This window comes from Mesoplodon mirus (genome assembly GCF_964341445.2).
Source record: "Mesoplodon mirus genome assembly, chromosome: 13".
In the NCBI taxonomy this organism is placed as follows: Eukaryota; Metazoa; Chordata; class Mammalia; order Artiodactyla; family Ziphiidae; genus Mesoplodon; species Mesoplodon mirus.
In genome coordinates this window covers 69,365,814-69,382,749 of record NC_138989.1, presented here as the reverse complement: position 1 = coordinate 69,382,749, position 16,936 = coordinate 69,365,814, and the positions used below count along the sequence as shown (strand labels likewise).

The 16,936-nt window shown below is 38.9% G+C and overlaps 1 protein-coding gene across 1 annotated transcript in view; it reads right to left on the bottom strand.

The window, feature by feature from the left end:
• The window catches only part of DCC (DCC netrin 1 receptor), a gene marked incomplete at its 5' end in the record, with an annotated part of 1,195,962 nt that overhangs the window by 73,492 nt on the left and 1,105,534 nt on the right, over window positions 1-16,936 (bottom strand). Inside the window, 2 exons of the mRNA XM_082640204.1 lie at window positions 7,392-7,508; window positions 12,270-12,496. Coding sequence (XP_082496330.1) covers window positions 7,392-7,508; window positions 12,270-12,496 — 344 coding nt within the window. The remainder of the gene's footprint in view (window positions 1-7,391; window positions 7,509-12,269; window positions 12,497-16,936) is intronic.

Below are 16,936 nucleotides of genomic sequence, written 5' to 3'. Positions count from 1 at the left end.
TAAAGGCCATGTTTTGACCATGTCTGCACAATCTTACTGACCTGCTGATTTGGATAATCCAGTGGAATTACTAATCAACAAACTTTATATAAAAGATCATTTGCTTGTAGAACTATCAAGAAACCACCTCTGTGCTTTCAACCCATATTTAGTAACAACTGTTATACAAAGTCATTTACACAGCACTGTGGGAATTATAGGGATACATAAAAACTAGTCCTTCTTCCCTATCATACTCACCTAAAAGAACTCAACCCTGATTAAGTCAGCTCCTCTACCAACATTGACCATGTACCCTAACAGCTGAATTCATAGAAATGGAAGGAATGAAATATAACATTCAAGACTCAAAGAATAAAAACTGATCTTAATAAAGTTATCAAATATTGGTTGGAAACATATATTAGGTAATGATATCATTTCTAATGCAAATTTAAATGAGCTCTGAACTTTCTGCACCTTGCCACTGCTCCCACAGTTCTGAAGAGCTGAAAATTTGTATGCACTTGTGCTTATGGTACTAAAAGAATTGTTTGCACTTATTACTCTTAAGGAAGCATTCTTGGTCAGATGTGGGAATCCACAAGGTGAAGGAATAAATGTTCCAGAAGCCCATTGAGCTGGGACCAGTCTTAAGATACTGGCTTCTCACACCATGTATGTAAGGGTCAGGCAAAGATTCTGATTTGAAATCAAATATTTCAGAGGTTAGGAAACTGGCCTTTCATAGGCCAGTTCCTCCCAGTGTCCATCTGTGCACAAGAGAACCTCTGGTAATACAGCACCTCAAGCTAAGAGAATTCCAGTTTTTAAAATCTTGCTTTTTCTCATGCAGCTTTATTTTACTTTTCAATAGCTTCTTTGTTTGAGTTTGAGTTCTGCAGTCAAGTGATTAAAGCAGATAGTGGGAAGGGAAAAGAAAAGAGTTGACTCTCATAGTGAATGTTCTAGAAAGCCCCCAAACCAGTAGCCATAGCAGCATCCAAGCTTTCCCCAAAGCAAAACTGTATGCTTTTCTCTGCCTCAGTCTTTTTAAGAGCCTGTAGTTTAACTTTTTGAGATTCTTTTTTTTAAAGGCAAATTTTACATTTTCCCTCAAATATTTACTAGGAAAGAAAAAACTGAAAACAAATGGAATTCAAGAGGCTTTTACCCAGCAAAACTCTCATACAGTAAATTATTAAAATTGTACAACTGATGTGATCTTACAGGGTATCCGCTTCCGTCTACATATTTCCTAGTTCTGATTCCTCACCTCTCCTCCCGCATTTTACAGAAGAAGAAAACACAGGTTGAAAATAGAAAGAGAATCTTTCCAAGACCAAACAAATAGGTTCCATTGAGTAATAAAACACTGAAACTGTAAGAAAATCTACATCTCTCCAGAAATTGCTCTCAGCAAGGAAGTTGCTCACCCAAGGTTACACCTTACTTCCTAGGAGCAGCCTGCATCAGAGACAACAGAACAGCCCCTCCCCTCCCACCTCATTTGGGACAACACAGAGGACAATTCCAGCACCACAGCAACCTACAGGATCAGCTGAGGCCTCCATCAAACTGCATCATCAGTTCAATATCTCCCTCCCAGCAATCCTGCGTCCTTTACCCTCACAGGTGTTATTCCTGAGGCACTTGCTAATACATCTCCTGTTTTCCAATCTCTATTCAGTCTGATTCCCGGAAACCCAGCATATAACTCTTACTTATCCTTGAAAAATTAAGGAAAGTTATACCTGATGCTTCTGATTTCTTGTAATTAATTTCATTTTTAGTAAGAAAAACATTTAAAATAATTCTTTGGCCATTGTAACAATACTCACTTTTTGCTACCATTTTATAGGAAACAACATTCGACTAGGGAAATCAGAATATCCGGGGTCTTTTCCTGCCTATACTATCAGCTGGTATGCTTCTCATGGGCATCAGCTTACTTAGCTGTGAAGTGTGTTCAGGGGTAAGAAGTAGCATATGCCACATAATGTTTTCAACCATGAAGTATATTCTTAGACAAACAGATTTTGTACTTCAGTGAAATTAAATACCATTTCCTGTGGGTTTTAAGAACTAAAAAACACTTCAGGTAGTTTATATTTTATCTGGTAATTACCATTTTATAGAACATGGTGCTATAGATATAGCTAGTGGGAAGCAGCTGCATAGCACAGGGAGATCAGCTCGGTGTGTTGTGACCACCTAGAGGGGTGGGATAGGGAGGGTGGGAGGGAGGGAGACGCAAGAGGGAGGGGATATGGGGATATATGTATATGTATAACTGATTCACTTTGTTATAAAGCAGAAACTAACACACCATTGTAAAGCAATTATACTCCAATAAAGATGTTAAAAAAATGAATATAAATAATATAAGGTGTCTTTATCTTTAGAAAAGCAGTATACCGTAGAGGCTCATAGGTTGCCCAGTTGTGTCCTAGAGTAAGTTTCTTAAACTGCTTGAGTCTCTGTTTCCCATCTGTAAAATCAGGATAATCTCACCACGTAAGAATATTGTGAGGATTAAATGAAATAATAATTAGCAAGGTAGTTAGTAAGTGAATAATATTTAGAAGTTCTCAATGCTTGTTAGATTTCATTGCATTCCTCTTTCTTTCTAATCACATTATTTCCTTTCTTGTCTAATGAAAACAACTTTAACTGCCCTTAGTATACCAGAAATTTTATTTTATTCTATCTATAACTGCTAAAAAAAGAGCCCTAAAACACTGGTGTGTTATAAACACAAGGCATTCTTTTTTTTTTCACACACACACACACACACTGTATTTTATTTTTACAAGAGATAAATAGACTGACACCAAGCATTGTAAATGGATGACCACAACAAAAGCAACAATGATTGCAATTACCAAACACGAAAGACACTCATACTATGTCATAATATTGACATTCAGTCCAGTAATCCTCCACTGTAACAGCTCCTTTACTTTACAGTGAAAATTGATTTGTATACACAAGGCATTCTTATAATACATTTATTTATTCATCCAGTCATTCATTTGACAGATATTTATTTACCTATTTAACTTTTTTTTTTTTTTTTTTTTACTATTTATTTATGTATTTGGCTGTGCCGGGTCTCAGCTGCAGCATTCAGGATCTAGTTCCCTGGATCAAACATGGGCCCCCTGCATTGGGAGCGTGGAGTTTTAGCCAGTGGACTACCAGGGAAGTCCTGACAGATATTTAGCAAGTACCAATTTTGTGTTAGGTATTGAGTTATACAATGTGTGTCTATGAAGATTAATTAGATACATTCCCTCCCTATCACACAAGACACTATCTGTTAGAGGAGAGAAAATTTGGACTTGAATACCTAAGCATATGAGGCAGTACTATGTGGAATTAATGCCTAACAAGTGTTAAAAAGAAAGGCCATTCAAACATGGGAAAGGAAGCCCTCATTTCTGGATGGAATAATCAGAGAGAAAAGAATTTATGAAAGCATCAATATCTCTCTGGTCTTTGAAAGATGCATAGAACTTTGTTAGAGATAGCTACCAAGTCATTCCTAAAGGAAAAAGGGTATTCAGAAGGAAAATCAAATAAAGAGCAATGCATGTTTGTGGACTGGTGATTAGTCTGGCTTGGCAAGCGTCTAACATAGCAATAGGAAACTAGAAATGTAGACTTAAATCTGGTATGCTGAGGGGTTTTTCCTTTTTTCTTATAAGGCAGTGAGGAGCCATTGGGAAAATGTATGGAGTGAAATACCATATTTAAGTTGTTTTAGGAAGAAATTTGGCAAGCAGGATACAAAGAAGTCTAGAAGACACAACAGAGAGGAAGATTAATTTTAAAACTGTTTTGACAGTTCAGGTATGAGGCCATAAAGAGGAGAATAAAAATAGGACTCTTGGGAATGGGAATATAGCCAGGAATTCAAAAGATGTTGTGGAAGAAAAAAAAAATCAATGGGATGTGGGAACTTATTAGATAAGGAAGTTATATATGGGAGAGAAAGGCCCACAAGGATTCTGAAACACAATGATCTTTAAGAAGAAAGCTACAGAAAATTGGCACAGATAGAACTTAGTTACAAGAGCAAAGTGACTGGAAGGAAAAAAAAATAGAGGCAGCTAAGTGTACAGTGTCTCTCTATGTGGTGATAGGAATGAAAGAAAAAGGACAATAGCTTCACAGAGGACTGCAGCTGGGAGCATAATGATTAAGAGAGCAGAACTCTGAAGCCAGTCCTTCTGAGTCCAAATTCTGGCTCTGCCACTTACTTGCTGTGTGACTGCAAGCTAGGTACTTAAACTCTCCAAGCCTCAGTTCTCTTATTAGTAAAATAGGCATAAGAATAGTATCTACCCCATGAGTTGAACAGTTGGCATTTATTATAAATTCCATGTAAGTTTTTACATTTATTATAATAAAATTGAGAGCTATATTGAAACACAGAGGAAACATGACATACAGTAGGTAGAAAGAAACAACCATTAGTTCATTCATTTGTCTAAACTGTATCGAGTGAGTGCCTACCATGCGCCAACCTTTGTTCCGGGTGTTGAGGATATGAAGTGATGAAAGCAGGCAAAATCCCTGCCCTCATAGAGCTCAGTAAAATACAGAGAACAAATAATAAACAAACAAACACAATAAAGCAAGTAGGATGGTTATATACATTAATTTAAAAAACTGAAGCAGAATAAAAAGGGTTGAGAGTGACCAAGGATGATTATTAGGCAATGGTCAGGGAAGATCTATGTTCTTTCATGGTGGTGGCAGTTGAATACAGACCTGAATAAAATGAGGGAAAAGCCAAGGAAACATCTATGAAAAGAGATTCCAGGCAAATAGGACAGTAACTGAAAAGTCCCTGAGTTGGGATGTGTGTTACTGTCCAAGGAACAAAGAGGAGAGCTATGTGGCTGAAACAATATAGAGAAGAGTAGCAGGAGACGATGTGAGGGATATGCCAGAGGCTGGATCAGTTGGTGCTTTATAGCACTTGGTAAAATCACTGGATTTTGCTCCACATGTGATGGGAAGTCAAGAGGAATAACATGATCTACTCATATAATGAAAAGCTGCCGTGTAGATAACTTACTGTAGGGTCAAGAGCTAAAGAAAAGAGAACAGTTACAAGTTTACAGCTATAGTCTATAATCTATAAGAGATGGTAGTGGCTTGGATAACGTCAGAACAGTGGAGATGGGAAGGAGTGGTCAGATTTGGGACAGGTTTTGAAAGCAAGGACTATGGGATTTGGTGAAAGATTGAATTTGGGATGTGAGGAAATCAGAATAAAGAAGTATGAAACTAGAGTTTTTAACAAGAGTAAATGGATGAACAGAAAATAGATGTATTGAATGGGAAAAATAATAGGAGGATCAAGTTTGGAGTTGGGCAGAGGGAATCATGGAAGGGCAAGATTTCCATTTGGAGCATAAATGGCTTGCCTATTAGATAGCCATTTGGAGAAGGTGAGTCAATATTTTATATGGAAATTGATGTGGATTTCAGGAAGAGAGTAAGCTAGGGATAAAATCTGGGATTCGTGAGCATTTAAGTGGCACATTGGTATTAGATGACAACATCTAAGAAGCTAGTGTAGATAGAAGACAGCAGCTTGAAGTCTGAGCCCTAGGGTACTCTCTGACTTTTAGAGATTGGGAAGAAAAGGAGGACTAAGTAAAGGACTGAAAAGGAGCAACCAGGGGAATAGGAAGAAAACCAGGAGCATCTAGAATACTATACCCAAGTGAAGAAAGCATTCCAGGAAAAAACAGTGAGAAGCTACGTCAAATTTTGCTGAGCATTGGAGAACTGACCATTTGGTAAGAAAATGTGGAGATTATTGATAATCTTGGCAACCATGGTTTCAGTAGAGAGGGACTGTGGAAATGTCATTAAAACTAATAAGGAAGATTAAAAGAGGAAAAAGTAAGTATAGACAACTTTTTAAAGAAATTTTCAGGAAAGGGGAGGAATGGGCTTCAGATGCAAGGGCAAGTGGTTCCAGGGAAGATGCTTTAACACAGGAGTTATGAGATAATGTTTATATGCTTATTGGAGTTATCAGTAGGAAGGAAAACTGATGATGCAAAAAAGGGAAGGGATAATTACAGAAGAGTCCCTAAGTGGGGACGAATGGATGTCCTCAGGGAAGAGCTGGCCTTAAATAGGAGGAGAAACAGATCAACTCGGTTTGATGGGTAGATAAAGATGCCATTTTTGAATCCTTCTGTTTTCTTGGCGATAAAAGAAGCATGCTTATTAGCTGGGAGTGGGGAAAGGAGAGAGGTATAGGGAGTCAGAAAAGTAATAGATATAAGACATTCATCTTTTAAAGTGAGACAATGAATGATTAAGAGAAATGAGTGGCATTTCCAAATAGATGACAGTTCACCTTGGATTTGTGGTCATAAATACCCAGTAAATAGGTTATGTGTTTTTCTCTAGATAAATTCAGCTGTTAGGGTACATGGTCAATGTTGGTAGAGGAGCTGACTTAATCAGGGTTGAGTTCTTTTAGGTGAGTATGATAGGGAAGAAGAACCAAGGGAGATGAGGGTGTTTGCAAGGAACTGGAGGTAATAACTGATGATGGATGGGAGTTGAGTTTGGATGGAAGTAAAGACATGAGGAAGATGAGGGACAATGAGAAGGTTGCAGAGTTAATGGACTGGAGGTCCAAGTGGGATTGAAAAATTGTTGGCCAGGGGCCAATAAAATAAGTGGCAGAAAGTAATACAGTGCTAGAGAAAAGGATGATAGAAACTGACATTCTGCAGCAGGTGAAATTATTGGTTTAGTGTGTGACATGGAATTGATGGACTGAGGTGGGAGAGAGCTACTATTGCAGGGAATATAAAGGAACTAACATCAAATGGATTATCTGCATGGATACTGTAATTACCAAAATTGATCATAGAGGTAATGGGAAAGGAAGTGATTCCCAGATACTAATATCTTCAGTGAATGTGGGAGTATGACAGAAAACTTTAACAAGAAGGAGGTAGTAAGTGATTATCTCAATATTTGTTTCAAGGGTACTAGATTATTTAAGTCTGAAAATTGGACCTTTTAAAAAAGATAAAAAATCCACGAAGGTGGTCATTAGAATAAGATGAATAATGACAAAAAAATTTCAACTCTTTTTATATCAATTCATATTTCTTATACTTTCTTAAATATGTATCAAGTGATTGCCAATAGACAGATCATTTGATTGCATACAACAAATACAACAATAACAGAGTGAAAGTTCTAACCTCCAAATATAAATGATATAATTTTACTCGTTCTTCATTATGTCCATTTGCCCAGAAAGTTCAGGGAAAACTCTAATTAGGTTTTGATAATTGATAGAGGAAAGATACAAACAGAAAGCACTTGACTGCTCCACTGTGGTACCAATTGTTACTCACCAGGATTGTTGGACTGGGCATCCATAGGAATCATGAGCTTGGCCCGGGTGGCTCGGCGTGCAGCCAGTGACCTCTCCAGGGTAGACATGGAGCTCCCTGCTTCTTCTGTGTCTTGACCTAAAAGAAAAACAATACTCCTGAGTATTAATGACGCAACACTTCATTTCTAGCCAGGAACTCCAATGCCTTTTTCATTTCATTGATGTTTTAAATAATAATATCTACTTTTTTTGTTACCCAATCAATATGTTCTCATTGTACAAACATTAATAAAATTTACCATAACCTCATTACCCAGAAAGAACCATTATTGTTTTATTTATAATTTTTGCATATGTATGTATATGTGAAAGCAAGAGAGTATATATTAATATATTTATTTCAAAAATGGCATTATAGTATACATACTGTTTTGTAGTCTTCTTTATAAAATAACATAAAAACCTTTCTCCGTCAATAAATAAGTCAGTAATTTTTTTTTTTTTTTTTTGGCGGTACGCGGGCCTCTCACTGCTGTGGCCTCTCCCGCTGCAGAGCACAGGCTCTGGACGCGCAGGCCCAGTGGCCACAGCCCACAGGCCCAGCCGCTCTGCGGTATGCAGGATCCTCCCGGACCGGGGCACGAACCCGCGTCCCCCACATCAGCAGGCGGACTCTCAACCACTGCGCCACCAGGGAAGCCCCCAGTAATATAATTTTTAACAGCTCCATAATATTCAATTGTATGAATTTACCACAATCTTTGCAACTTGTACTTAAGCACCAAAGACATTAAATCTTATTATAAAAACACAGGAAATAAACTACATTCTTCAAAAGTACAGCTAGGTGTCTCTATACAAATTTATTATAATTCTATTAAATGTCATACTAAAGAGTCATAAAAAATAATAAAGAGTGATACATGCAGATTTAAAATTTTAATAAAAATCTGTTGTAAAATAAAACTGAAATTCTGAACACTATGTATCACTAAAAAGTATATGATTCATTAACATGAAGTTTGGTCTTTTTTTCCCTTAAATGAAGTATAGTTGATTTACAATATTATATTAGTTTCAGGTGTACAGCATAGTAATTCAGTATTTTTATAGATTATACATTAAAAGTTATTCAAAATAATGGCTATAGTACCCTGTGCTATACAATTTATCCTTGTTGCTTATCTATTCTATACATAGTAGTTTGTATCTCTTAATCCTATTCCCCTATTTTGCCCCTCCACCCTTCCCTCTTCCCACTGATAACCACTAGTTTGTTTTCTATATCTGAGTCTGTTTCTGTTTTGCTATATACATTCATTTGTTTTATTTTTTTGATTCCACAAATGAGTGATATCATATACTATTTGTCTTTCTCTGTCTGACTCATTTCACTAAGCATCATATTCTCTAGGTCCATCCACACTGCTGCAAATGGCAGAATTCCATTCTTTTTTATGACTGAATAACATCCCGTTGTGTATGTATACCACATCTGTATCCATTCATCTGTTTATGGACATGTGGGTTGCTTCCATATCTTGGCTATTGTAAATAGTGCTGCTATGAACATTGGGTGCATGTATCTTCACAAATCAGTGTTTTTGTTTTTTCTGGATAAATAGCCAGGAGTAGAATTGCTGGATCACATGGCAGTTCTATTTTTAGTTTTCTGAGGAACATCCATGCTGTTTTCCACAGTGGCTGCATCAACTTACATTCCCACCTACAGTGTACAAGGGTTCCCTTTTCTTCACATTCTTGTCAACATTTGTTATTTGTAAATTTTTGATGATAGCCATTCTGAAAAGTGTGAGGTGACATCTCATTGTGGTTTTGATTTGCATTTCTCTAGTAATTAGCAATGTTGAGCATCTTTTCGTGTGCCTACTGGCTACCTGTATGTCTTCTTTAGAAAAATGTCTATTCAGGTCTTCTGCCCATTTTTTGATTGGGTTGCTTGTTTGTTTGTTTGTCTTTTTGATATTGAATTGCATGAGCTGTTTATATATTTTGGATATTAACCCCTTGTTTGGTAATATCATTTGCAAATATATTCTTTCATTTGGTAGGTTGTCATTTCATTTTGTCAATTTGTTTATTTATTTTTTTGCTCTGCAAAAGCTTTTAAATTTATTTAGGTCCCATTTGTTTATTTTTGCTTTTATTTCTTTTGTCTTAGGAGACAGGTCCAAAAAAATACTGCTACCATCTATGTAAAAGAGTGCTCTGCCTATGTTCTCTTCCAGGAGTTTTATGGTTTCAGGTCTTACATTTAGGTCTTTAATCCATTTTTCATTTATTCTTGTAAATGGTGTGAGGAAATGTAGTCTCATTATTTTACATGTAGCTGTAAAGTATTCCCAGGACCATTTATTGAAGAGACTGTCCTTTCTCCACTGTATATTCTTGCCTCTTTTGTCGAAGATTAATTGACCATAGGTGTGGGGGTTTAGTTCTGGGCTCTTTATTCTGTTCCATTGACCTATGTGTCTGTTTTTGTGCCAGTACCATGCTGTTTTGATCGCTGTAGCTTTGTAGTATGGTCTGAAATCAAGAAGCCTGATACTTTCAGCTTTGTTCCTTTTTCTCAAGATTGTTTTGACAATTTGGGGTATTTTGTGGTTCCATATAAATTTTAGGATTATTTGTTCTAGTTCTGTGAAAGATGTCATGGATATTTTGACAGGGATTGCATTAAATTTGTAGATTGTGTTGGGTAGTATGGCCATTTTAACAATATTAATTCTTCCAATCAGTTTTGTCCTTTTAACCATGACAGCACAGAGAATACTTCATGTATTGTCAAGTTTAACAAACAGGATTTCGAGTGCTACTTTCCCTGTTATTATAGAGTTGGCAAGTAGGTCCTCAAGTTAAAAACAAATAGGCACAAGTATCCTCTCATTCTGAAGAAAACAGCCATTATCTGGAGTTAAACTTTTCTCAAGACTTAGTAAGAGACAACAAAACTTGTCTCGCTGACCCCAAATGTCATCTGAATAAGGGGAAAAATCAAGAAGGAGGAATCCTAGAAATCATTAGTGAAACCTGCTGAAGGCTGAGAGACAATTTTATTTCCTCCAGTGAGAGGCAGAGGTGCTCTCGCCTCCTGATGTCCAGTATGGAACAAAGCTACAAGAATGAACACCTACAGACCGTTGAGGTTCCTGCAAAAGAAGCTTTCATTCATTCTCTGGGTAGAAGCTTATTCAGGCAGCAGGCTTGCTGGTCTACACTGTGTCTATTTAAACAGAGGAAGAGGTAATTGAAGAAAGCAAGGCTGAGAGAGGAACAGTGTGGATTACAAGCTCTCTCATCATTTGACTTGTCAAAGATACAGGAGCTTCCACTGGGTCAAGTGGGTACTTGGAAAGTTGACCAGGCTTGAGTCATCTTGTTGGAATTCACGTAGCACAGATGACCCACAGGAGGACCAGTGAGGCTGACAGGTAGAGCTGCTCCTGGTGGGAGAGGGTTAAGCCCTGACTTGATATCTCAGGTTATGGAATTGGCCAGAGGAGGCATCCCACAGGGTCTCATAAAGACTTCATACTTGTATTTCATAAGACACTGAGAATTTGGATGCCACATGAGGACAGCCCATGTGCCCAGAAAGTGAGTGAAGAACTTCAAACTGTGCTTTCTTCCCTTCCACCTTACCTTTCTCCTCCCATCTTTTCTTTACCTTCCCTCTCCATCCCCACACAAAACCAGAAAGAGCAGATAGGTAGGAAGAATGGGTAAAGGTGCTTCTGAAACAGAATATGCTCCTCCCTCCTGCTGTCCCACCCTACCACTCCATTTTCCTCCAAGGTGCTAGAGGATTCGAAAAAAACAAATTGTGACCCCCAGTGCTCAGAACCAAAAGCCTGACTGGCCATAAGGGGAAAAGAATCTTTAATTTAAATCTCATATTATAATTTTTAATGGAACTGGATTATAGTTTAATGATTGAAAGTGACAAAAGTTAGGGACACTGCTTGAGATATTATTTAAGGTCTAGAAAAGGAATACGCAACTCATGATTGAAAATTGGTAAAGTCCTTGTTTAAACAACTCTGCAAGAAAGTCTAATCAACCAGTTACACATTCAAACAATTAAAATATTTAATTTGGTTTAAAACAGCTACTCATTCTATAAACACACATCATGAGTAGACCAAGAGATTTTTTGATGAGAGTATTGGGTTGATTATTCAACCTCCCATAAGCATTTTGAAACTATAAGGACCCACATAAACTGAAATATCTTACAACCACTTTCTGGATTTCTCAGTTATTCCTAGACATGGATTGTTCTGCACCAAATCATTAAACAGCAGGCTTTTTTCATCAGATCACTTTGTACACCAACAGAGCCTTCAGAGAGACTCCATTAGACTAGGCTAGTGATCATATAATGTGATTGCATGGGGATGAAAGTTGATCTCCATAGTAATCAAGGCAAAGTAACAGAATAGTTGATGTTTTCAGACTTCAGGTGTCCCTGAAGTGATTTTTTTTAAAGCAAGGAATTGACAGCAAATTTAAAATCAACTTTCCACAGACATAGAGAACTAAAATAGCTTCAAATTTTGCCTTGACACAACTTTTGTTCAAGCTGTAATGAAAAGCAATCAGTTCATTTAGACTTCACATTTCAATATGTCCCAACTGCATCACCTCTTACTTCTTAGAAGTTTCAAGAAGCATTACAGTTATAAAAGGCAGTCAACACGATGATGGAATAGAAAGTCAACCTAGTTAATCAACCAAATTTACATCAGATTATTTTAACTGTTGGTAAATGATGTGCAAATTAGTGGAAAGGGAATATCCACAAAAGAGGGCGTTTAGAGCTCCTTTGTGGGATTGAGTGGGATGTTTTTCCTGATGCCAGAGAGATGAAAGTTACCTGAATGAGAGGTGCTTTTGCTCCCCAGCTGGGTCTCTGACTGGCTGTGACTGACTGGTGTGAGGTCTTGGCAACTCTGGATGGGGGAGTCCCTTACTGCAGGGTCAGTGCCTGATGGCTTCTCAATATTTTTCATCTCCATTTCTTCATGATGGATCCAAAGATCAGGGGGCCGGAGGTCTTTCTGGCTGCCCTTTCTTTTGCCAACACTGTGGGTGGCCCGTTTCCTACGGAACAAAATTAGAAGGCAAATGTGAGTGCCTTTATTCAATGGCCCTTCCTCTTTTTTCTCAGTCAATTCAAGTTAGAAGCAGGGAAGGAAACAAAAGTGCTCCCAGGAGAAAACTTGTGAAATCCAGGAATTGGCAGACTTGTCTTGGCTGCCTTTCCTCTTCTCCCCTGGAGCTTCACCACGTTACAGGAGATGTGGTGCTGGATCCCCAGGGCCCCGGCTGCCTGCCAGAGAGCACCTTACTCCAGCTTCTCCTGCTGCAGATTTGAGCGCAAGGTGACAATGGGTTAGATGGAGCCATATGCCAATCTTTCGAGCTAGGCATAAGGTACCCGACTGCAACATCTGTTTAGGAGATAAATGACAAGAGTTGCTTCAAAAGATCAAATAGAAATAAAAAGGCCAGAATTTGTGCCAACCGCCAAGACTGGGGTTTAGAAGAGAGTCTAGAGCTCAGCTGTCCAATTTCATGTGCAATTGGGAAGCTGGCTGTTTGAAGACAAAAGGCTGCATGAGTGCATTCTTAGGAGAATAAAATACTTCCGTCTTGGAGTCACTAAGTGTCTGGATTCAAACACAGTTAGATCCATCCTTTGAAAAGAGAAGTCATGTTGGAAGTGTGCTTCAAATGTCTCTTATTTTCCTCAATAAGAATTTAGCAATCATTAATTTATTTTTCAGCAGTAGTATCCTCTTGGGGCTAGTGAGGTTCCAATGTTCCCTGCATGCTGAGTCAAAAGCATGATGCTCCTGCTGGCCATTCTCTACAGCAGGGGTCAGTTAACTATGGCCTGAAGGCCAAATCCTCCACTGCTTATTTTTGTGTGTTTTTTTGGTTGTTGTTGCTGTTGTTTTCTTTTTTAAGATTTTACTTTTTTTTTTTTTTGCGGTACACGGGCCTCTCACTGTTGCGGCCTCTCCCGTTGCGGAGCACAGGCTCCGGACGCACAGGCTCAGCGGCCATGGCTCACGGGCCCAGCCGCTCCGCGGCATGTGGGATCTTCCTGGACCGGGGCACAAACCTGTGTCCCCTGCATCGGCAGGCGGACTCTCAACCACTGCGCCACCAGGGAAGCCCAATATTTTACTTTTGATTTAATTGATATTTTGCTCAAAAGCACAGAACAGTGAACGTTTCAGTGCCTCAATGCTAGGGTTACAAGCAAAATTTTAGGTCAAACAGTTACAGTATCCCACATCAGTTATTTCACATTAAGTGCGGGTTGTTAAAAAAGATGTATACATATATATATATATCAGTGCTTTGATTGAATGGAGCACAAACAAGATAAGCATTTTAATTTAATAACAAAGTTAAGCCTAGCACCTTTAAAATAAAATAAACACTGTAAGCACAAAAGTATCATTTCCATGGGGGGAAAATCCAGTTCACTAACAGTGCAAAGGAAAAGCAGCATTTTCAAAGCTGAAATTAAATGTGTGTAAACACACACCCACCCGCCACTCGGCCCTGTATGGTGAACATGCAATTCTATCGCGCCCTCCCCACCCAGGGCTGAAAAGATTCCAGATGGGAAAAGCTGCCCTGACGTCTAGGCCACGGGCTGGGAAGACTTAAGTGAAGGACAAGGAGATCAACGTGTTTGAGCGGGACGAGTTCTTTTTCAGCCGGGCCAACTGCTAACACTTCCAGTCACCCCCAGAGCCTCCCTGCCCGAGGGTGCCCACAGCCAAACGCCTACCTGGTGTGACCCCGACTTCAGTGCAGGCATCTGAGCACAGAGCTCTGAGCACAGAGCTCTGAGCAGCGCGAGGAATGGCGGCCTACGTTCCCCACAGCGGATGCTGCTTTGCAAATGGAGTATCTAGGCCAATTTGGGATAATTAAAAACATCTGTGATTCTCAACCCATTGTGATCAGTTAAAGTAGGGAACGTCTACATGTTAGGTCTTCCTCATCTTAATATTTTGAAACATTAATGATTAGTCCTTTCCAGTGTGGTTTTTACACCACTCACCAAGTTATGCTTTCTTTCTCGTGAGCACTCCATCTTTACACTGAACCTTGGAGCTTCAGGTCTTACTTTTAACAAGTACAGCCACATATAAAAAGAAACACTGAGAAGCAGACTCTGTGGCCAAATACTTGCATTACAGGGTTAGGATAAGATAATGGCTAGATGTTTTTTTCTAAATCATCCAGCATTTACCAACTGTCCAGACCAAAGATTATTTCCAAGCACTGAAGTTCTGATTCCAACTCCTCCACTAACCCATGTGTAACAGAACTTATTCTGTTTCCAAATGCTTGTGGAGGACTTGCTTGCTCAGCTGTCACTGGTGCCGAATGGGCTTGTAGACACAAAATGCCATAAGGGATTGCAGTTTGTAAAAGGTGGGATGGAAAGGGTTTTTTGGTATGAATGCTTACCTACTATTTTGTTACACTGTTTTGGATAAAAATTTAGGAAGAATCCAAGTTAATGTAAAGTGCTTGTGATAAATAGTGATCCATTTGCTACAAAAAAAAAGAAATGCCATAAGGACTACGGTCACCAGCAAGATGATGAAAATGGTTCCCGTCAACACCAGGTTTTGCCCACACAGCACTGCATACAGCCGCTCTGCTCAGGCAGTTCCATGGGGCTGGGGCCTCCACCTGTCCCAGCAGGAGGCTGCACAGTCCCAGGCATAGCCACTGCCACACTGGACTCAGCATCTTCCCTGGCCGGCAGTGGAGGGCTCCAATGCCAATTTCTGTAAATAAAGTTTTACTGGAATCTTGCCAAGCTCATTCGTTTTCGCGTTGCCTCGTTGGGGAGCTGCAACAAAGACCATCTGGCCCACAAAGCCCAAAATATTTACCATTGGGCCCTTTTCAGAAATGGTTTTCAACCTCTGCTCTACAGTTTTATAATTTTTAAAATCTCCACTTGTAGCTTCTGCTTCTTTTAAAACAATAATGTGTCTTCATAAGGCAGAATTTAGACAGTTAAAATCTAACCTTTGGTAGAAGCCCAGAGAAGTACCTCTTTCTCACTTTCCTCACTTGCAATGAATGGTTTATGAGGATAACTGCTTTCACGTTAGCTAAATGGTTCAAATCAACTACTCTCAGTGGAGACTCTGTAACCTGTGCAAGGCCACTGAGAATGGCTTTGGTGTCCCCATTACTGGATAAGATGCTTTGTACATATTAGGCAATTAATAAATGTTTAGTAGTGTGATTTGTTGAATTTTTCTTAACATTCTTTTTTCTTGTCTTTCCTGAAGCATACTGATGAGGAGAAAAACAAAGAACCTCAGACTTCATATCTATTTAGTAGTTTAGTGGAGAAATAATGCCGGGTTTTCTGCTCTACTATTTTCTCAACAAGTACCTGCACTTCGCTGATTTCCTGGCAGCAGGTTCACACTGACTCTAGACAATGGTAATAACCCTTAGACCATTAACCCCTAGATCATTTTCTTGTGTTTAAGATAATAACTCTCTTGCTGACCATTTATTCCTTGAATGCATTTCCTTACACTTCACCTGCCCACAGGAAATGAGTCTGTAGCTCTTTATGTAATCCATCTCTGGTCACTTAGAAGAATTTAATGTCATTTTCAAACTCGGAGATTTCACTCCATTATCTTTCTTTCTAACACATCAAAATGCTAAATAACTTAAACGCTGGTGCTTATATAACTGCATACAGAGACACACCAGTTCCCAAATCCAGGACAAGATCGTCCATGATAACTCAATATTTAAATAGCTTGTGGTAAAGAAGTTTGTCAAATAATTTTTGAAACTAGAAGGAAATGATGAATTCTGGTTTCCCTTGATTACATTCATGCCTTATTCATTCATTCATTTACCAGTCCCCATGACCTCAGTAACAAGCATCCCCAGGCGTATTCTATTAAAAAAAGTTCTAAACCTGATTGAGGCAGAATCTTTTTAGTATGCTATGATTTACAGCCTCCATCTGGAAACAAATTATTATTCCTGATGAAATTCATAGGCATTTTTCTGATGGATTTTAATCAGATCAAGACCTCTTCTGAGAAGCTGCTTATCTACCTAGCTGACAGTCATCAAGAATCTAAATATCCCCATTTTTTTAGATTCTTTTCCCATATAGGTCATTACAGAGTATTGAGTAGAGTTCTCTGTGCTATACAGTAGGTCTTTATTAGTTGTCTATTTTATATATAGTAGTGTGTATATGTCAATCCCAATTTATCCCCCCCTTTGTAACCATAAGTTTGTTTTTTACATCTGTGACACTATTTCTGCTTTGCAAACACTCAATTCAATACTCTGTAATGGGGCTTCCCTGGTGGCGCAGTGGTTGAGAGTTCGCCTGCTGATGCAGGGGACACGGGTTCGTGACCCAGTCTGGGAAGATCCCACGTGCCGCAGAGCGGCTAGGCCCGTGAGCCATGGCCGCTGAGCCTGCGCGTCCGGAGCCTGTGCTCCGCAATG